Source organism: Enoplosus armatus, chromosome 1 (assembly GCF_043641665.1).
Source record: "Enoplosus armatus isolate fEnoArm2 chromosome 1, fEnoArm2.hap1, whole genome shotgun sequence".
NCBI classification, from domain to species: domain Eukaryota; kingdom Metazoa; phylum Chordata; class Actinopteri; order Centrarchiformes; family Enoplosidae; genus Enoplosus; species Enoplosus armatus.
In genome coordinates, this window is record NC_092180.1 from 22359182 (window position 1) to 22381479 (window position 22298).

The 22298-nt window shown below is 39.9% G+C and overlaps 1 protein-coding gene across 1 annotated transcript; it reads right to left on the reverse strand.

The window, feature by feature from the left end:
• Positions 1 to 251: 251 nt before the first annotated feature.
• slc6a2 (solute carrier family 6 member 2) lies at positions 252 to 21411 on the reverse strand. Its single transcript, XM_070908997.1, has 14 exons — positions 21120 to 21411; positions 19202 to 19333; positions 17017 to 17254; positions 9436 to 9574; positions 8764 to 8898; positions 7954 to 8057; positions 6259 to 6383; positions 5909 to 6021; positions 4583 to 4711; positions 3694 to 3793; positions 2729 to 2829; positions 1765 to 1932; positions 735 to 806; positions 252 to 380 (listed from the first exon to the last, which is right to left on the reverse strand). The coding sequence occupies exons 1-14, from the start codon at positions 21409 to 21411 to the stop codon at positions 357 to 359; spliced, it is 1872 nt and encodes a 623-aa protein (XP_070765098.1). The 3' UTR covers positions 252 to 356.
• Between the last annotated feature and the right edge of the window lie 887 nt (positions 21412 to 22298).

Genomic DNA, 22298 nt, shown 5'->3' on the forward strand with positions numbered 1-22298 from the left:
CCCTTCCAGGAGATATTAGTCACATCACAAACTATACAAAATCATAACTTAAGTTATGATTAATTAAAATAGTATATAAAAACTGTAATGATGTCTATGGGCACATAACAGTACATTTTTCCCTATGGGGTGCCCCTCCCTTATGAGCTGAAGCTGTTGGCATAACTCTGAAATCAAAGTGCTTGAAGCTACTGTTGACAACAAAGGCCTTTGGTAGTAAATGCACAGAGAGAAGAGGGAGGCTGCTGAGAGAGGTTGGAGCCTGTTGCTCTCCTTGTCTGTCCGACCACTGGTGGCATACAGGAACTCCAATCACCAGATGTGAGGATGGACGAGGGAATTCTGGGTTTTTGTCATCAGATGGCCAACCAATGCTTGAGCTGGAAAACAAAACAAAGTTTTGTGTCTGTTTTGTCACTTAATGTCAAATGTATGTTATTCCATTTTAACTGTTTTGGTTGACGCATCTTTTCTTGCTAACTCAGTGATGCCTGTTTTTCTCATTGCTAAAAAGTAAATTACCGTAGTTGTCCTCATCTGTTTTTTTTGTAAGCCACTCTTTAAAAGGCCTTCATCTAAAAGTATTACCTTTGTCTTTTTTTGCCTACACTTCAAATTGTTAATTTCGATACATTAGCGTCGATTCACAAATAATTGAATGTGTTCAAATCCAGTGCAGCCATTTAAGCAGTTCAAATTAACACTGTTAGAAAAGTACAACAAGTTGCCCTTACTGTGAACTGCCGTACATTTCCCTCAGCCACCAAATGATGTTCATGTTCTGGAGTGATGCAATAGGCTATCCTCTGCAAAATAAGTAATTACAAGACATCATTCTCAACACTTCTCACAAAACAAGTGTGTCATCTTCAAGGCACACATAAACCACACTTGCGCTTTAATATATCTTGATATATCTTCTTAAAATTTGCGTTTGCGTCCGCATATTCTTAGAGGAGCCAAAATGTCCACATACTACTTGAGATGTAAGGGGGAATGCAATCAAATCTAACATTAGACATTAGTAAAACAGTTGGACTTCATCTTTGACAAAATATGCCAATGCTTTTTGGAACCTGTGAGGAATCCTTATCAAGAACTTCAAATATGTTAATTCTGGTTATTATGAGGAGCAGACAGCAAAAACTTGATATGCAGTGAAAGGAGTTTTTGGGAAGAATAAAGAGTGTCCTGAGAAGAATCTTCTACCCTGAGTACCAACGGGAAATACCATTGGGATGCGGGAATTGTTACAGTAGAGTGAAGCTGACACTGGCCGACTGCTGAGGGATGAAAATAGCTCTCCGGTGCTTTGATGATTACGATCATAAACCGTCATTGCTTTGAAGCAATCATTTCTTCTGAAAGTGTTCTCACAGTGCCAGTGTCATCAATTTGAGAGAGGAAAGTTCACTCCTAAATCAGATTGTTGTTTTCAAGTTTTGTTTGAAAGAAGAACATACTGTGCGCCCTTGAGTCACAAATACACCGTTTACCAGTGATAACCCTTGGTTACTGTTACGCTGTGTCAATTTGCAATGTGTGTGAAATCCTTTTTTCTTTGCACCATGTATGCCAGTACAAACTGTTCTCACTGAGTGCATGTGTCACTCGACTGTTTTTAGCATATTCCCTTCTCTTCAGTGATTATCCTTGCAGTAATTTAAGTCGATGCATAACTATCTCATATCCACTAAAAAGATTTTATAAAGCAGCTTACAATTACTTTTTCACCCTGTGTGACAAACATGTTTTGATACTGGCCTCTTTGAATGTTCCTGGTACGCTGCAGAATTTATATATGGCGTAGAAGGGGACAAACAGCATGGAGGACATGGCCACACCCCAGCCAACTACGTTAGACCAGTTGGGGAAGACGTAGTCATCATACTTCAGGCCTGATGATGTCAAAGTACTGGCTATGACCACAAACTGTGATAGAGAAAAGAAAGAGAAGATAAAAAAGAGAAACAGACACATAAGGAGGGTTACATCTATTTGTATTGGTACTGCTTGTGAAGTCTTTTCATTAATATAATTACAGTGCACATCTGTGGGTGCTACAAGAAAAACGTTGGATGAAGTGGAATATAATTGGTGGGGTGTGGTGTTGTATCATTGGTTTTTCAATCACATTTCTCATTTACTGTGTTACTAGCACAATGGTGCATGATAAAAACGCTCATTAAACAGAGGACACATGTAATTGTAATTTTTGACAAGGATGTGTATTCTTGTAGAGTACAAAAGCTCGTCATTGGGGCAGTACCCTATATACCAAATATATATATATCTGTAAACAGTGGTAATTTATTTTTGCACTTGTTCCTTTTTCTCACAATGTGAAATGACCAATTCTCCTGCATTGCAGCCCATGTTCCTACACACTTCCACTGTTGTCCAGGGGAGGGTGTAGACAGCCATTTGTATCAGCGGAAGTACATGGCTGTCTACACCCTCCACTGGACAGCAGTGGACACAGCCATGTGCTTCCTCTAATGTACGTGGAGTTGCAAACTACTCATTTCACCTGCCAGTGAGGAACTTGCCAGGAGGCGCACTGAGGCTCAAACTATCGTCCCTGATCCCACCTTCCCTCTGGGTACAAGCCAGAAGCACCGCTGCTGTGGATTGAACCTGGGCCCGTGTGGTGGTGGGTGAATGCCATTATCCCTATCCAGGAAAACCAGCCCAATGCAACTACTTTGATGTTTTTTATTCCTCTCACCAGAAGAAAAGCTGGGCTGACAAATTTCCAGCATAGCCTCCAGTAGAGTCCTGGCTTAAAGCCCATCATTCGCTCAATATCTTCGCTGAAGCGGTCCACACCTGGAGTGAGCATGAAAAGTTACACAGCAAAGGTCACCATGGAGAGTAAAGTTACAACATTAAATCTATGATCTTTGTGCCAAGTATGCAGTCTCACTGGACAGTGGGACGAAACGCAACACATGATGGCCTACACCAGGGGTATTCAACTAAAGTTCGAATAGGTCCAGTTAGAGAACATTTCCTCAAGCAAAGGTCCGGAACATCCTAATGTGTAACTTGCATTGTGATTTAGTGTGATATATATTGAAGTAGCCTAGTAGTTGTATCAACGTCTGCATGTAATCAACAACTGACTGTCAAATCAAATAAAGTACAATTCAAAAACATTTTGACAATATTTATTGTCACTTAACATTGAGCTCTACAGATATATAATACTGTAGATATGTATAATGTTCTTCTCTCATTAAGTAAAAGAAGGGCTGCATTTAAAAATGCCCCATCAAACTTAAAATCCCTTAACAATTTATTGATTATAGGTCCGGGTCCGTATAGGACGGCGTCTGGGTCCGGACTCGGACCGCAGTCCACCTGTTAGTGACCCATGGCCTGCACCCTTGTAGTCCTGGGCTGACCTTGAGCTGACATAACTCCTCATGTGCCTTTGACTTGTTTGTTTCATATGTCATCAAGATTTTTTGTCACTGATTTTTCTTCTGTCATCTGCAGATAGATAGATCTATAGAAGTGTCAGTGTGTCTCTTTTTTTTTTTATATTGAGATTATTGAGGGAGAGATTTCAGTGTTATTTTGCTAATTTCAGTAATGTTGCTAATGTCATTCTGGAGTGGAATAAGAAAAAGTGTTCACAATAAATGTAAAAAAAATAATGTAATGCCAAAGGACTGAAGAATTTCATACCGTAAAACCATGACACTCCAATTGCCTCGATCAACACACCAAATAGTATAGACGTCCCTGCAGCATACTTATCTAACAGGGTCAGCACGTAGATCCCACCCTACAGAGAGGGAAAGAGACAGAACATTTAGTGTGTGTGTGTGTGTGGTATATAAATCTACACCCTTGAAGATAAGTGGACCCTTGTGTGCAATCAATAAGCAATGCTCTCTCAGATTTAATGCTGTATTTGCTTGTTTTGCACTTTGAAGAGCTGACGTCTGAGCATAGACAAGCCTTACATGGACGAAGAGGGGATTCTGTGTGTATCAGAGCTTTTGATTTTTTTATCCGAAGTGATACAATCTGTCTCTTGTGCCATGGAACTAGCATGAGAAAGGCATCATTCACTTTCTCAATAATTTTATTGATCTGATTTAAAGAAAGAAACCATGTGAATCACCGAAATAATACCTTACTGTCTCCAAAGTCTGTATTTCTGTATTCAGTAAGCGTTTCTCCTTGGTGCTGATACCATGTGAATGAACACAAACTACAGAGAAATTAAATTACTTTCTTTTTCTTTTCTTTAAAATAAATATATGCTTTATCATCAGAGTGTGATGCAGTAGCTCATTTGATCCTTTCTTTGAAAGAGTTTTGTGATTTGACATAACATCATGAGACTTGAATACTTCCAGGAAGTGCAGTTTCAAGTTCTTATTCATCATTCCTAGATATACCACCAAATTAAGAGACAGCCAATTCTGTAGTGTGGGTTTTTCTCTGGCTGAAAAGAATGCAAAGCTACATTTTTCTTTCCAATAATTACTTCTCAGGAGTGAAAGTGACATGTACATCATTCAAGTTTTTAGTGTAAATGTATGGCACTTTGAAACCTGATGCTGACATTAGTAATGCAGAGCAGGGCCACCAGGAAGGTTCCAAAGGCTGTGGCGAAGGTGAAGAGCTTCCGGTTTCTCTTGAGGATCTTGAAGTCATCTGTCAGGCCTGTGATGACTGCCTCCATGCCACCCATCTGAGAGAGAGAGAGATGTCCATTTAGATCAGTCCTTAAAAAATGTACCCTAATGTCTTTTAACTGAGATTGGCGTGGGTAAATATAACCTTTCAAAATGGTATATGTAGCAATGTCCAACCAAAGTTAAATCAAATTATAGTATCAAATTTTGCAATTACGTCATATGTCAGTTAATACAGGTAATTGCTGTCAATTTTGACAGGATTGAGTAGAATAAAACTATTATTCTGTAGTTCTACCTCAGCATAACAATCAAGTACAGGCATAAAAATAGTACATGATACAATAAAATACACATACAGTACATTAGTACAGTACATTACAGTATAAAATATTGACATGGTCTTCATCTGATCTATATGATTGATTGAAAGAATGGGTTTATTACTTATGGACATTTGCTGACAGATAAGAGTATTTAAATATCCTTTGTTTACTTGGGCACATGAGTGATTCATTGGGCCGATGTTGACTACACTGAGACACTTTACATTATTTAACTCTTATTACTTAAATTCTACAACTCGCCCAGACATCAGCCTTTAAGAATCCCATGGGAAAAAAAGAAAAAAGAAAACAATTATTTAGTCAACTTGATTTAGAAGACATTCTACTGTGTTATTTCCACGGCATAGCAGACTAATTGTTCACATGATAACTCATGGTAAACTCACTACATGCAAAGCAAATTGGTGCTTTGAGGGGAAAAACTACATAGTTTTCAGAGATGAGCACTGAGTGAGCAATGGACATATGTCATGGTTAATGGGCAACTCGGCTAAGAAAATGTTCCATCATGACACGAGGATACCATTACAGAAGGGGTCTCAACGTACACTGTGTCTGCTCTGTTCTGTACATGCAGTAAAGGTAGCACTGTTTTCTTTCTTCGCACTGGGTCAAAAATGGGAAACCACACCACATTTAAGATGAACAAGCACTTTATGTATGTGTGTATTTCATCAGTAATATTCACCCCTCAACTTGCGTTTTATTCATCTATTTGCACTTTTATACATGTACTTCCCGCATAGTTTTGAAATGTTTATTTATTTACCACTTGTGCATCTTCATGTATCTATCCATGTGTGTAGCAGAAGTGTCTCCGTCCATTCTGCCAGGCTAAAGATATGTATACTTCTGATCACGAGAATATGATTCTGTTCAATGGTCATAGTGGTCATTGAAACTTACCGAGCTGTCAATGCCCAGAGTCAGCAACATGATGAAGAACACAATAGCCCAAAATGTTGAGCCAGGCAGTGTAGCAATTGCCTCAGGGTAGATGATAAACACCAATCCTGCCCCTGTACATACACACACAGAAACATGACTTTTATAAACGTTTACGAAGAGCAAATTGGTTTGCATGATTAAATATTGGATCGCTAAATAATTTAAAGCAAATGAGAAAAAAGATACAAAATATGCTCATGTGATACAGAATAACAGTGACATACAGTATTAAGGCAATCTGTGATGGTGTGGTGTAGCAGCATTACTAATGCTTTTTTGTTGTTTGTATCTGAAACACCAGCACTTACCCTCTGTTGCCACATCTTCTATTTTCACCCCATGTTTGTAAGCCATGTATCCAAGCACAGAGAAGATGGCAAACCCTGAGAAAAAACTGGTGACGCAGTTCACAGTGCTGGTCAAGAGAGCATCCCTAGAGAGAGAAGACAAACAACAGCAAAAACAAGTTGAAAAGAAAGCAGTTTCTTTATCTGTACATTTTCCATTTCTGAACTCCTCAACCTAAAGGTACATTTGTGTTCTCAGTTGTAGCTTAGTTAAAGATACACTAACTTTTTTTTTTTAACAGGGACAAACTGTCTCTTGGCAGTTTAATTATTTTGACCTGAACATGGTAAAGTCAAACTGGGGCCATGTGTTACTTGATATCTTTGATAAGTTTGCCATGCGTTGATCTTCAGCCTGTGCACGCTGTGTTTTAGAGGGGACATTCAGGTTAATGAGAGGCCTTTGTTCTCTGTTCCTGGTTGGTGGTTTGATCGCTAATTAGCGTGCTGTTCTGTGACCACTAATCTGTGGTTGTCTGACAAACTGAACCAGGTCAACTTGACCGTGGCCACCTCCTGGGCTCAGGGAGCAGAAATCTCCCAATGAAGCATTTTCTTCCCTCTGACTTTCCCTTTGATTTTTATTTTCTTTTTGTGTTGCGTGCAGGCTGTGACGGAAGCTTTTCAATTTTTATTCACTCCTACTCTTCACTCTTGTCGATCAGGTCATTACACACACACACACAGGTTCCGCAAGAGGCTGTCCAGACAAAGTATAGTAACAATAAATGAGTAGGCAAACATGATGACACAAATAATCTGTGAACTAGTAAAGGAAGAAGGAGTTTGTGTCCATTTCACAACTTGAAGCTGCCCAGTTCAAGTACAAGGCAATGTTATTTTAACAAAAAACGGTAAAAGAGGTAACTCAGTTTTGTTAAAATCTTAGCTCAATTTGGAAATGTACTGTAACAATAAACCAGTTGGGGCACCTAGTTCAGATTTGGTCATGTGCCACTAAGGGCATAATGCAAATCCCACCTGCCAGCGGTCCTCTTAATGGGATGTGAAAGAGGAGGAAGGCATGAGGCCCCATTTGGGGTTGAAGAAGGTGGAGGAAGTGAGAGAGGACTATAACATATGGCACTGCACTGATTTAGTCATCTGTCATGACACTTAACATTGTATATCACCTGTTGGGAGATCATTTATTGTTTTATTTGTGTAGTTTGCAATACCGCCGCAGCAAAATAATTTCAACATTTACTGCTGTAAAGATTTTGTGCATCTCAAACAAAACATGTTTTGTCTGCTGGGTGTAGTATATATATACAGCCATGATTGGTTAAACTGCTGTTTTGCCAACAGCATCTGCCTCCAACAGCCCCACTGCAACCTATTAATGTGGAAAAAGATTAGGCAAGCGCACAACCTCCTGCCTTTTTTTTTTTTTTTTCTCTGAAGAAGAGCAGCACTATGACAAACCAGTCAACATACAGCCTTTGGCTATTATCTGGCAACCCTTCCCGGCCTGTACTTTATCTGTCCAGCTAACACCTGGCCATCAGGGTCAGCTGAACAGATTAGCATCACCTCTGCTGCTTCGTGATCCAGTTACATGCTGGAAAAGAGAGAGCGCTCAAAAACAGCAGGATGTTATGCTGCTGTGGGCTTGTTTGGGTTATCAAAAATCACAAATACAGCGCAAGCTCTTACCTGTAGCAGTTGTTGTCAAATTTGTTATAACTGGCAAATGCAATGAGCACCCCAAATCCTGCTCCTAGTGAGTAGAATATCTGGGTGGCAGCATCAATCCACACCTAGGGCAAAAATAAAACAGGAAAAACAAAGCTTTTGAATTGCTAGAAAAAGATGATTCAAGGCTAAAATGCTGATTTCCATTATTTAAGCCATTATTTCAATTCCTCCATTACTGTATTTTGACCAAGCAGTGTGGCTTTCTTTGGAGAATACATGTATTTGCATTACATTTTTTATCAGTCAGGAACGCCTGGCTCTGGTCTGCAAAACATGTTAATTAAGTATATACACAAGTGCCACAAATGTTCTGCAAAACAACTGAACTTTTTGTCAACCCTTACACATATACATCAGCTCAGTTAGTGGAAGATCATATCTGAAGTATGCGTGCATACATTCATTCATATATATACATTCAGTATGGGAGGAACCCTTGGGAATCTAGCCTTTAACCCTCAGAGTGTGAGTCACTCCACCCAATGAATTACATTAACACAGAACGAAGGCTCTCTAAATCCACATGAAGTCTGAGGTAAATGTTGCTAGTAAATCTAAGTTAAATCGATAGATCTGTAAGTCCCACATGTTAACACAAAACCAGAGGTCAACAAAAACACAAAGAAGGTCCGTCCATCACTGAAACCTGGGATTTCATACTCAAAACAAGAATCATTCCTTTTGTTTCACTAGTGATCCCACTGCGGCTCATTCAAAATCTCTCCAACACCCATGGATGGGTTGTGACCAACAGACACTGTCTCTAACCTCTAGATTGTTGAGCCGCTTGAAGTCGATGTGGAGGTAGGCCCTGATGCCGTCCATGGACCCTGGTAGAGTTATGCCTCGGATCAGCAAAACAAAAAGGACCACATAGGGCATGGTAGCTGTGATGTACACCACCTGAATACACACACAGAATAAGCGGGTAAAAGGGAAATAAAATCCATCATAAAACCACTTTTTTCATTGAACCATTCTGTCAATAAACGGACACAGAATGTGCCCGACAGTATGCATTAACCAAAAAGAAAAAGAAAATCCAACTCCCCTTCTGTTACTGTCTGACTCTTTCTGCGAGTTCTAAGGTTACACCAATAAAGCATGAACAAATACTGTACGTGCGGTATGTAATGCAATATGGAGTGGGTAGGATAACCTAAACACTACACAGTATATCATACATCATTGAATGTAAAGAATGTAAAGTGTATCCAAACAATGTTTATCACTGCCTCTTGACTGAACATTTTTGACCCAGTACCAACAGTTTATACTGAACAGCTTTACAAGATGTCTGCAAAATGTCTCTAACAGAATCACTGCTACAAATTCTTGCACAGATATTATAGTTGGCATAAAACGATCTGGGTTCAAATCTATTAAATCAAAAGAAGTAAAAATCAAGAAAGCAACAAATGTTGTTGTCCAGGTCTGTACCTTTCCAGAGGACTTGACACCTTTCCACAGGCTGAAGTAGAGGATGAAGACCACCACGACCAGACACAAGGACAGGTCCCAGCGAGGCAGGCCCAAGTCCTGGATACCTCTACTCTCATGCAGATGCAGCACACCCCGTCTGCAGAAAGACACACACAACAGAAAAATACATACTGTATCATGATATATAATTTTGATTGACAACAGAATTTCAGAAACGTGTCTGTGAGAAAATTGTGTATCATGATTTATAGCACTATGATAAACACAGATGGTGAACATAACCACGGCAATGATGCACTTAAAGTATTTCCAAGCAAAACGGCTTTAAACACTACTCGGCGCACATAATGTTTTCTTTAGTTTTTTTGGCTACATCTTAACAGTTAGAGATGTTTTTGATGAATTGGCCCGCCCTGAATCTTTTCCAGCTTGGAGGAGTCTAAACACAACAGCCCACACTATAAGTGCCTGGGGTGAAGATGGCAGATGAAGTATGGGACAGAGGCTCTCTTAGGACATGCAATACAGCACTCCATCTTCAACCAGCATTTCCAACCTATACTGTCACCTCACCCCAGTCCATCATTGGCCAAAGCATTCAGTTAAATGACTTACAACAAATGATATATATTTTACTTAAAAGTAAAGGTATCTAATCTTGGTAAAACTACACACAAAATGCTTTGAAACTGTCAATAATGACCTCTGGTATTGTTTCACTATCGACAGACATTCCCCTTTAACACTTACTGTCAGATCAAGGTGAGCATTCAAAGGTTCAAGTGTTTTATCATGACAATGAAACAAAGGGAGACAAATGGTGTCTCTTCCATCCCTATCTAAATATTGTTTCCAGATGCAAGCTCATTCTTTGAATGTCTACTCAGAGTAGTGGGAAGGAAGCGCACAACTTCACTTTACAGTAGTGGATTAGGGGCAAATGCATGTGATACATTGCATAAAATTGTTGTGGCCACTTTGGTCAGAAGCTGCTTAAAGGCTGGATGCAACTGGACCATAGCCTTACAGACCAGGTGTAAGGCTGTAAGGGTATGTTGTCCCATCATCTGGGCTCATCAGCATTACTTATGTCTTCTGAAATGTTGTTCAGATCATTTAAAGAGGACCACAGCTTTCATGAGAATATGTTTAAAAGAATAGTTGGGAACTATGCTTAATTGCTGTTTTTCAACAATTGAGATAACATCTATCAATCACATGTCTGTGCACAAGGTACGTAGCTGGAGTCAGGATGTCATAACTTAGCATAAAAACAGGAAGCAGGGGGCGAGCCTTGCTCTGTCCAAAGTAAAAAAAAATACACATAGCCTAAAAGTGACTAATTAACGTGTCTCTTGTTTGTTCAACCCATAAACTGAGATTTTGAGTTTATGGGGAGTTAGGTGCTGGAACTATTTCTCGGTGAACAACAGCTGGGGGGCCATAGTTTCTCCAAACAAAATGTTGTTGGATGGTCAAACAATGCCCACGCCTTTCCAAAATTTTAATTGGAGGTCGGTGTCTGACAATTTGTGTCAGACCTTTCCGAAACAAACAATCCAACATTCACACCCATTTCGCAGAGCGATTGGCCAGGTGTGCAAAGGTGTGAAAGTAAGCAGGGTTTGAACTTCTCTCTTAAGCTCTGTTTTTTTCCCCCCAAGCTTTAAACAAACATTTCTGGCAGTTTTTAAAGGGTACAACCACGTGCAACATTATGAATGCCTTCCAGGAAAGAAATGTCCCAAGTGTGCACCGTTATTCCCATATTTTCATGCCGTCTTGCCCCTTTCTGTGACGGCTGGCTTTTAAAGCTGCCTTCGAGTGTGGCTGTTGGGCTGTTATAGAGCTGCTTGATTCCATTTTAAATTGGTATCACAGTTTTAAATCTTTTTTTTTTTGTTATTAGTGTTCACTAATATTTGGTAAGGGCTTTTCCAAGGCACTGTAAAACACTGTATTCATAAGGCCTTAGCAGATAGAAAGATCTCTGTCTAGATGAGGACACGAATCCAACAACAAAGACAGACTATGTGATGTTTTAAATTGAATTGAATTAAATTGTCTCTCAAAAGCTCAGAAGCATCAGTGTATAAAACCCCATGTTTCTTCCTCAAATTGTACAATTCACCCCAGCAGTGGCAGTGGAGTAGACTGATCTTGCACCTGGTCTGTAAGGCTATGGTCCAGTTGCATCCAGGCTTGAACTGGCTATGAACTGGGTGGTGGTTCTTTTGTTTGTGGACAAAATGTGTATGCGTGCATGAAACTGTAAGTTAGCATTTATCATTGTTGTTAATGTGTTTAAGTGGTTGTGTCCCAAACACTGCAACTGCTAAAACACTTAATAACATTAATCCAGCAAACAGCAATATTTTAAACTAGCTCTTGAGACCACTAGGCAGCGCAAGGCACGGTGCATTTCTCAATCTGTGTGTGGTCGTGTTATTTTGCTAATATACTCTCTTAAGTACCGGACCAATTTGTGTTGTAAATAATCTGTATTTGTTTTTAATTTCTAGGTTATTATTTGTTCAAGGTTGCCTTTTGCCCTAAATTGTTATTATTGCATCAGTATTTTACCTTTTTTCCATATTTATCCTGCACCAATGTGTAGTCAATAGAGGGCATCATAAGCCTGCTAATGCTACATTTATTCACCGCTCTACCCATTCTACAGTATGTTGATGTGGCATGACCAGAACCTTATTGTTTTAATATTCCCTCATAATATGAATTATTATTATGATTTTTGTTGTGTATCTCCTGGTACCATTACACATGTTCATTGCACATGCTCTGCTCAAACTGGAATAAAGCCCTGGACAGTGTTGTTGGAAAAGACTGTGGACAGTCATTTAGTCATCACAGTTGGTATTTTATTTGGATTTCAATATCCTGCAGTAAAACATTTAAAAGCACTTTTGTTCCCCTCACATTTGTGCTAAAACTTCCCACAAGAAACATTCAATTAAGTCGGCATGTGATGTTATGGGTTGATAAACAGCGGAACTGGAGTTGGATCTGATACTCAGGTTGCTTACACAACAGCCCGACACGAAAAACCCCAGGAACACGCAAGCTGAACTATGTTGACACATACAACCCGAAGGGACCGAAGGATCTGTGAAACTCCTCTTCAACATTTTCAGCATTTTTATCTTTGGCTGATAATAAATTCAAAGCTATATGGTCTTTGGGGAGGCAGATAGCGGTGTGAAGACATCCGTTTATTTGAGGAGGGAAATTTAGAGTCTATGCTCTGACCTGTAGGCCTCGTATTGGTGTTGTAATGCGTCAAGGCCTCCTTGTCCATCTGATAGCATTGATGGTGCACTGCCAGTAAACGCTCCCTATAACATCAATCCAGGTCCCTTTGGCTCAGTTCCTCTAAACACATTCACTCTTATCGTCACTCAGCGAGCTGGTTATATTGCTATCCTAACACTCAGCTGGTCTCTGTATACTTGAAGCTGGCATATGCAGACTGGTCTTAATGTTGGTTACAGAACGAGAAACGGGGCATGCGAAAAATATCATAACAAAACACAACTGAGGGGTTTATCTATCTATCTATTTCAACTTTATTTATTTCATTAATTACAAATGATTGTGTCGTTGTTATTTTAAAAGTAATTCTTTCAACAAATGTTAAATTGCGTGTGAGATTGAAGTGAAAGCAATCTTCTCAAGTGTCTACGTAATTAGATCTTTTTGTTTAAATGAGGGCTGTTTATCAAGTCTAGTTATCCTTGACATGAAATCAGATGTGGTTGCCTCAGGCTGGATCTAAAGAGAAAGGATATGGGTGTGTGCTAATGAAACGAGTTGGTGTTGTCATTATTGTCATTTTTTTAAAATGTATTTCTTAGTGTGAACTTTGCTCATTTACCATTTGAGAAATGTGTACAACCTTTATGCTTTGGAAGTCTTTTTTTCTATTCCTTAAAAGTTAACATTTTGTAACAGAATCTGACATACATTATGACTACTTGACTGATTACATCTGCAAGCAAAGAGATTTACACAAAGCGCCCAGGGTTCGTCTAAAGATGTAACATTTTACTTTTGGGACATGAGTGTCCATGAACACCACACTCAAAAATCAGGCAAATTAAATATGTATATTAAATATGAATATACATGTCCACTTTGTGTTCACTTCATTTTATTCCTTTTCCAGTGTAAACGTGCTACATACTTCACATACTTAGGTCCAGCTAACTTTTGCCCCTGACCTTAAGGGCCAGGTTATGCTCAAAATGAACTAGCTCGTACGACATGTTTTCCGACCACATTTGAAGGCAAAAGCTGACTGTCATATAGATGGGCGACTTTCAGACTCTGTAAGACATTGATAGTGTTGCACTCGGTTGAACACATCACAAGTGGCAGACATAGTTGTGTAAACAATGATAAAAGATAGCCTGATAGAGAAGTTCAAACCCTGCTTATTTTCTAACCTCCACACACCTCCAGAAATTGTCGGACGCAACCCCTACCACTTCCGATGTCAGAAAGGTGTGGGGAGGAAGGGGTTTCCAAAGCTGTTCGACCATCTGACAAGCACTTCTGATGAAGCATACTGGCAGCTTAAGAACTCTGTGAAAGCCCACCCCAACTGCTTCATGACTTGCATGCCTTTAAGCAATGAGACAGCATTGAGACTGCTTTATTCTGTATAGTTAATAGACATGACACTATGATTTGGGAGTTTAACATCTGGGAGGTGTCTCTGATCTCTTGAGGCTGCACAAGTTATCAAATTAATTGCAGAGAAATGCCCAGATCTCTTGTTTCCAGGTCAGTCTTTTGGCAGAAGCCATGTTTTTGGCTGTCCTCACATAGCCCCTTCCACTCCACCTCTTCCAAACAAGTCACATGATTTAACATTCACTTTGATATTACCCACATCAAGTCAGGTAGATTATTGTTAAATTCTTAGTTGTGATCACACAGCTTAGCCTTCTCAGATACAATGATTTTAATTATTTATTTTGCAGCGCTACATATAACAGCAAGGTATCAACTTGTATTAGATAACTTTTAGAAAATAAAATGGAGGGTGAAACCAGGTTATGCTTTAGTATTTATATTTGGTGATGAAGTAGCCTCTTTTTAAAAACTTAGTGAGTACCCTGTCTTTATAAGATCTGGTGATAGAGTGGTGACACATTCTAGTGATGTTAGTATGTATCACCATTTAGCTGTGTTACAGTATATGATGAGTTACAGGAAAGATACACGTTATCTAATTGCTGAACAACTGTACTCTAAAATCAAGAATATGCATATCCTAAAGACAAAATAACAAAATGGATCAAATGACTACATGTATGTGAAAGGTGTTGCTATAGTGACGAACCCACAGAGAATTATCACCTGACTCTGCTGTATCCTCCCAGCTCTACAGACATTTTAGCATCTTTCAACTCATTGTTTTGGTTTTACGCCCACAAATTTACTGTTTGGTACTCTGTTACATGTAGCAGGCAGCGGTTTTCAGTGAAAAAGCTCTGATAAACTGCCCAGCTCCAAAAAGAAGCAACTACCTGGTGAATATGGTGGAGACTTTAGCACCTAAAGAGACAGTCATTTCTGTCAGGAGTTGTTGGAGGCTGAAAACAGCTTCAGGTGGCCAGAAACATGACTCCAAATGAATGCTAATGTTGCTACATGTCTGCTGGATGTGTAAATAGACAACTGTTTGTATGATCACACATACAGTACGTTGAGTGTGATAATAAATAACTGTCCTGTAAGTCATAACTATTAAATCAGCTAAAATATGAGCTTCATAGTAATACTGCATACTGCATTAAGCACCTTATTTGGTGTGCCTAAACTCCACTAACCAGCAAAGAACACACGTATAAACTGAAAGAATGTTCCATTTTACAATGTGTTTGTTCTATCTATGTATAACTTTGCTCATGAGAGTTGAAGACAGTAGGTCAAAAGGGTTTGAGGATGTAAGCAAGTGTAAGAGGTGAAGCAAGATAATTGTTGGCCTCACTCTCTCATGCTGCGCCTTGGAATTGCTCCTGTGCTCAAAGCTAGCTGTAAGCCGGAGGATTTATTGTCCCCTACAGAGCTCCTTGCTCTTTGCAAGATCTGTCCTGAAGTACACCTATTGTTTCAACTTGTGTGCACGTTTATTGATTTTCTTTTCTATGAATGAAGTGTAATAGTCCACCTGGAATGTATAGTCTGCCTTATGAACTTATGGACCACGTCGACTCGTCGAGCGATACTCACTTTTACTTTTGTTCACTTTTACTTACTACAAGTCTGTAGTAATTCACAAGCCTGGAGCTTTCTTCTCAAGTAAGTGTTTACTTTGTTATTATATATCAAGTTTGAGGGCTCCTGGAAGTTGAAAGATATCTGGGGATACTGATTAAATAAACATAGTGTGTGAGACAGTGCAGCCCAGCAGAATGGGAGTGGATATTTAACAAGCTCGACTATTTGCCGGGATGCATGCTCAATGTATTCTGTGCGTCACTCTTAGCATGTGTCCCTTGTACTGTCCAAGTCACTTCACAGACTTCCTCTGGGCTGCACAGTCAGTCTTCACAGAAGCTGGGGAAGAACTGGCTGTCTTTGAACTATAAACAGATGGAGCTTTTTTTCATCCACTTCAAAGAGTGCATTTGAACTTTTTATGTATACACCTTTTATAGTGCAAACATTTGTGGCTGGGTAATTTTGGAGGCCTCTACTCAGGTTTCAGTGACTGGTCACCCTCACATGGACAGTGGTTCACTTGTTTCATGGGGATGTACATACTGTACTAGTATTATTCAGACAACGCTCCCAAAACAAGAAAGCATCGCTTCCACATGACGCTGTTTGTTGTGGTTGGACTGTAGTCAATATACTGACTCTGTTGAATTGTATCAGTTATGAGTGTCCAAATGAAACAAACATCCACGAATATTCTTACGAAGACAGTGGCTACATTTACATGTAAGCCAAAGCTTTGATGTTTTTGCAGTCGTGAAAATACTGTTATCAAAATATTTAAATAATAGCATCTATCCATCCAGTGATTAAGATCACTGCAGTTTGACATTTACCAAATAGCTTGACTTTTGATTTTTAAATGATCTCAGTATGGATTCAGCCTTCATGTCTTAATAACAGTGTTGCCAGAGAGAGTTGCATGAGAGCAACAGAAATGTCACAGCAGTGTGACTGTGGGTTACTTGATCTGATGTGTTTTGTTGCTATTGGATTGGCAAAATGTATGGTAAGGAAGTTTAATTGGGTCTGACGCTTGAATAGTTGCTGCTGCCGACTGGAATGTTATCATCACTTGATTGAATGGGGGTTATCAGTGGTTATCAGCCTCATAGATATGGGTTAGAAGGAGCCTGCTAGTATGTTCAGAAGGCTGTTATCATCTATTCACATGGTGGTTGGGTGTTATCAGTGGTTATCAGGGTTTACTACACCTATTCAGAAGTTCAGAAGGCTTAGGTTTAGGCAACAAAACTACTCTGTTAAGGTTAGGAAAAGATAATGTGAACTGTAAATTATCAAATAAATAAATGAATTTCAGAAATTACTTACTCATAGTACTCTGCTGCCGGGGTGATCTTGTACTTGGCGTAAGACGTCCCATTGCCAAGGAGGGATCCGTTGATGGCTTTGGGGTCGGTGCAGTTCTCGCTGTTCCAGCTGTTGCCACATTTGAGCCACGGCAGCTCACTGGTCATAGAGGAGAACAGGTAGTATAGGGACCAGGCAATGATGACGTTGTAGTAGAAGCCAACATACAGGGCTATGAGGATCACAGTGTAGCCCACACCTGAGGAACACAGGGTTATTAGTGAGGAAGAACAAAGGGATGGTTTACTCTCACGCTGTGTCGTTGTTAATTAACAGTTTTTGTATGTTACATGCCAGCAGTATCTGTACAACACTAGTTTCTTTTCAATGTTGTACATATTTTCAGTCCCCCTCACCATCTTACCATCACCACCAGCATTGTAGTGGAGGATGCATTCACATCGTCATTTGTGAAACCTCTCCAAATCTGCAAAAGTGTTCACACAAACTGTCCGTGAATGCTTACTTTCCATCATTTTGGAGTTGTTCTGTCTCAACTGGAATCTCGGGTCCTTACATGAAAACAGAAAAGCCATAAACCCATCACCTGCTCATTCTAGACAGGAAAAAAACAAAGCCTCCTCAGCGCTGAAGCCAACAAAAGCATTGACTGGTGCTGATTCAATAGTGCGGACGGAGGGACTTATCTGACACTATTTGAAACATTCCGTGTCAAATGATAATGTGTTGAATAACAGACTTCAAAGTAAGATGAAGTCAGGTTTTAGGTGTAGCTATGGTTTTCCAGATGCATGTGTAACGTTTGAGATCATGGCCCGTAACGTACTGCGTAATTCTTTCCGATTTTGTCATTCTGTAATTTTTTGTACCAATCCTGTACCACAACGGTACGTACTGATACATGCATGTAGATACAAGGGGACAGGATGTGGAGTTTGGGAATAAGGGGATAACAATCTGGAAACATAAAAATAATTTACACATACTGGGTGCCTATGACCTACTGAGCAACAATCTGGCATTTGGGAGGAATTTAAAGGGACCAACCTTTTAACTACTTTGTATCTATTCCAACATGAGTGTGACCATGCTTGGGAGCCACACACAGGTCTCAAGTGAGTGGTAGCAGGGACCATGGAGCTGTTGTTAAGGGACGCTGTAGAGATGTTTTGTACAGCAATTGGCAGTGGTTTGGGCGTTCAGTCTGCTGTGTGTGTATGCAAGTGAAATAGTTTGAAGTTCGTTTACCTTTAGAAGAGACGTGCTGAGTTTGAGAGTAATGAAATGATAGCCATAGCTCGTCGTGTCATATTTTATTTTCATGTCCTTTACTGACATGTACACTGTAACACAACATCTAATCGAACTGCCTCATCATAAAAAAGATCTTCTGCTTCCTGTACTCTGAAACAACAATAAACAGCACTCTGTGTTTCAGCAGTGTCAATCCACTGGGTCGTTCGAATCCGGGCAGTAATCTAACCAATGCATGTTGTTAGATCGCCTGTCCTCGCTGATCTACGCAAGCAAGTAAATGCTAGTCAGGACAGTTTAACAGCTTTTTGAAGGTTTGGCTTTACAATAAAGGCCATATCACAGTGAAAAAGATCATATTGTCAATGCCCAGTTGCTAGAAGCTTTTGTTTTAAGTTTACACAACATAAATCTATGTCAGTCAGTTTTTTATAATCTTCTCTATAATAATAGTACATATTAGGTCCTGTTTTAGTAAAGATTTTTCTGATTAATTGACTGACCTGCAAAGACCTGCAATTAAATTGACCCCAACTGTGTTCCTCAGCATGCCACAGACACTACAGCCTGGTTGGTTCTGCTTCACTCATTTGAAATCGACATTTGTAAAAACAGAGATAGGGGTATAAGGTTGCCAGTACAAGCAGAGAGAGATCAAAAAATACAAAGAGGTGAAACAGAGAAAGAGGCACTGTGACTGAGAGATTAGTTACAAGTGACACTCCTGAACCTGTGAGGAGGAAAGGACAAGAACAAAGGGATTAAACGAAAGGGCAAGACACTGAAGAGAAGCGAAAAACAAAAGAGCATGACTGCGCTGTACGCAGCACAGTTTAAGAGGTTAGAGAAAGGCTGAAATAAACAGACATATGCAGGTTCATGTGTGTGCTTATTAGTGCAAATGTGTGTGTGTGTTTGTGTTAAAGCTCACCTTTAAAGACAGGGCATATTTTCCAAACTGTAGCTGCCCCTTCCCTGTTGTACTGGCCCAAGGCAAGTTCCATGTAGAACAATGGCATCCCCGCAATAACCAAGAAAAGAATGTAGGGGATCAAAAAAGCACCTGGAAAGAAAAATAATTAAATTTCATGGTATACATTTTTCTGTATTTTTTCATCTTATTCCCTGCTAACGTGACTTACATTTTGCTTCAAGTAAAAATATATTTTAGGATAGGTGCTCATTGTGGAAATGAGTGCTAGACAAAACAAAATACCAAAAAAAGAAAAGGAGAAAAAAAGTGCCGGTTGGGGGTCTTGACATTGTTGGACACACAACACACTATACCATACAAGCAGGAAGGCTCACAGCCATACGTCATGCTGTGCCTCAGTAGCACATTTACCAACAAGGAAATGACCTCTCATAAATGAATTGTTCTTGACATTGTTCATCACAAATGACACATTATCTGCAGTAATGAATACATTTTGCTGAGGGCTAATATGATTGACAGTCCAGCGGTGGCATTGACCCTTTGGGGCACTGAGCACAACATGTTGATTCTCACCACGTGAATGGCCACGGAGGCAAACAGAGGACAGGGCACACCTTCTAGTGAGCACTCTGTTGTCATGAGTGTTGAAAGTAAAACAACTCTGTTTAAAACAATCCTTTGTTGATTCAACTACACACACTACTTTTCTTCTCTCACTACGGTGCAGCTTCAGTGTTAAATAGTATAGTAATGTAGAAATAGAAATAATATATAGAAAACAATGCAAGTTGGCAATGTGTTACTCTTGTATTCAGAATTACTGAGTAAACCTGAGCTCAGATACTTGTTTTCAAAATGTTAGTTAGACCAGGCAAATTAACCTTACAGTATATGAAATATGCAATATGAAATGTTACGGGTCAGTTTTAGAGCTTCAGTGGCTTTCCACATTTCCTTCATCATGTAGGCTAAAACACTTTTTCATTAACTATTAATGGATTTAAAGAGCTGAAATTGGCACAACATAACATAACAGTATAATTGGGTCATTAGATCATTATGTTTTTACCCTTTTGTTTAAACATTTGATAGGAAAACATGAATATATTGAAGGTAAAACACTATTTAAAACAACCTGTCGTTGGTGATTAATTTACACACAATCTACTTTTTTAGCCCGCTCACTTCAGGTCACCTTCAGTTGTTAATAATTTTAAGGGTGGTTATTTTGCATCCAGACCTGCTGAGTAACCACGAGCCCAGACACTTGTATTTCCAGTGTTTGTATTTTCAGATAAATCTTACAGGATATTTAAATTGTATGTTCAACAGCTTCTCAGGAAATGAATCATGAATTTGGCAGGAGATATTGTCGCTTTTCATCAACTATCTGACAGTCTCACAAGATAGGCTAGAGTTAGATTGTAGAGTGTCCGTTTCCATGTGCATGCTTTGATGAAATGAGGTATTTCCTTCATCATGAAAGCTATTGTAAATGCACTTCCCCACTAATACACCTGGGACTATTAAAAGCCAATTAAAGGAGATTAAAGGAACTGAAATTAGAACAACATGGCATAATAACTCAAATCTGATCTGAAGTAACAATGCTGTAGTATTTGCTTCGTTAGACGGTTTCAACACATTTTAAACATTTGAAAGTAAAAACGGAAACGCTTTGGCACCTGACCCCGAAATCAAAGAAGACACAGAACATTAATGAAGAAAAACTACTATCATTTTACTGTGGGGACTTACTATAACTTGCAGTGTACCTGGCGGATCCAGTCACGCCTTGTATTTTATTTTATGTTATGTTACAAGGATTTATGGAGAAGTTTTGTGACCTCCTCTAAATGTTTCAGCATTTGTGTACGCGCATTAAACGATCAGAAATACATGGTTTACTCACCTCCTCCATTTTTGTAGCACAAGTAAGGAAATCTCCAAACATTGGCCAGGTCCACCGCGAAGCCAATGACCGACAGGAGAAAGTCTATTTTCTTGCCCCAAGTTTCTCGATCGTCCTCGGATCCGGGAGGACCTGCGAGGTGGCCGGGGGTGGGAATGATGGAGGAACTGGTGTACTGGACGCCATTCTGGTCCTTCACCAGGATCAGTTCTACCTCTTTTTTCTCCACATTGCACTGTTTCAGCGGGGCCACCGACGAGAGCTTGTGTTCTGGCAGAATTTGGATATTCATCTTCTCTGCGGTGCGTACGAAGCCCACGCTGGCCCGGTGCTCTCACGGCCCCCTGCGGGTTCTGGCGGAGCAGATGGTCTGAATCGGTGCGCTCGGAGAAGGACGGCAATCCCGCTGACAAAAACCTGATAAGCGAGCGTTCTCCACCGAAACTACAGCTGACACCCCCGAGTACATGGGCTGTACAGGAGGGAAGAGAGACAGATAGTTTGGAGAGGTTTGGTGTTTGTGCGTAAAGTTTCAGTACAGTTACGCACAGCGAGAAATACAGGTAACGACTGCCAGGAAGGAATATGGGACATTATTCCTCCTATAGCAAACAGACCCAGTGTCTGTGTGCTACTAATACAATACAGCATTAAGATAAAACAGTGTTTCTGCGGTCTGATGCACAGCGAATTTCACTCTACGTCACCGCGCGCACTGAGCGCATTGTGCGCTAAACAGCCTCAATCAAACAGTTTCCTGAAAACATTACTCATAAGCACAATGAGAAAGATACATGGTTATTTGAATACGCCATCGTTACTAAAGCAATGTAAAGGTCTGCCAATGAAAGGCTTTCCTCCGTACTTGGTGAAGCTAGGGACACCTCTCCATGACCCGATGCTGCTGTGGTCCAGATGCATCTGAGGGAAGACTGCCCATTCTGAAGCAACTCTAAGACTCGCCTTCTCCAGCAGGGACGATTTAAAATGCGAGCTTTTAAATCGGTTTCCTCTCTCTCTTCCACGTGATATTTTATAATTGAACACTTTCTCTCCAGTTTGATGCCGACTTGGCATCATCGCTTTTTGCCGGAGCTCAGGTTCCCATCAACTTGTGCATCTGCTTCTGACTTGTCAGTGCAGCAATCAGTGGGGAGCAGAGTGGTTTTAAGATTAATC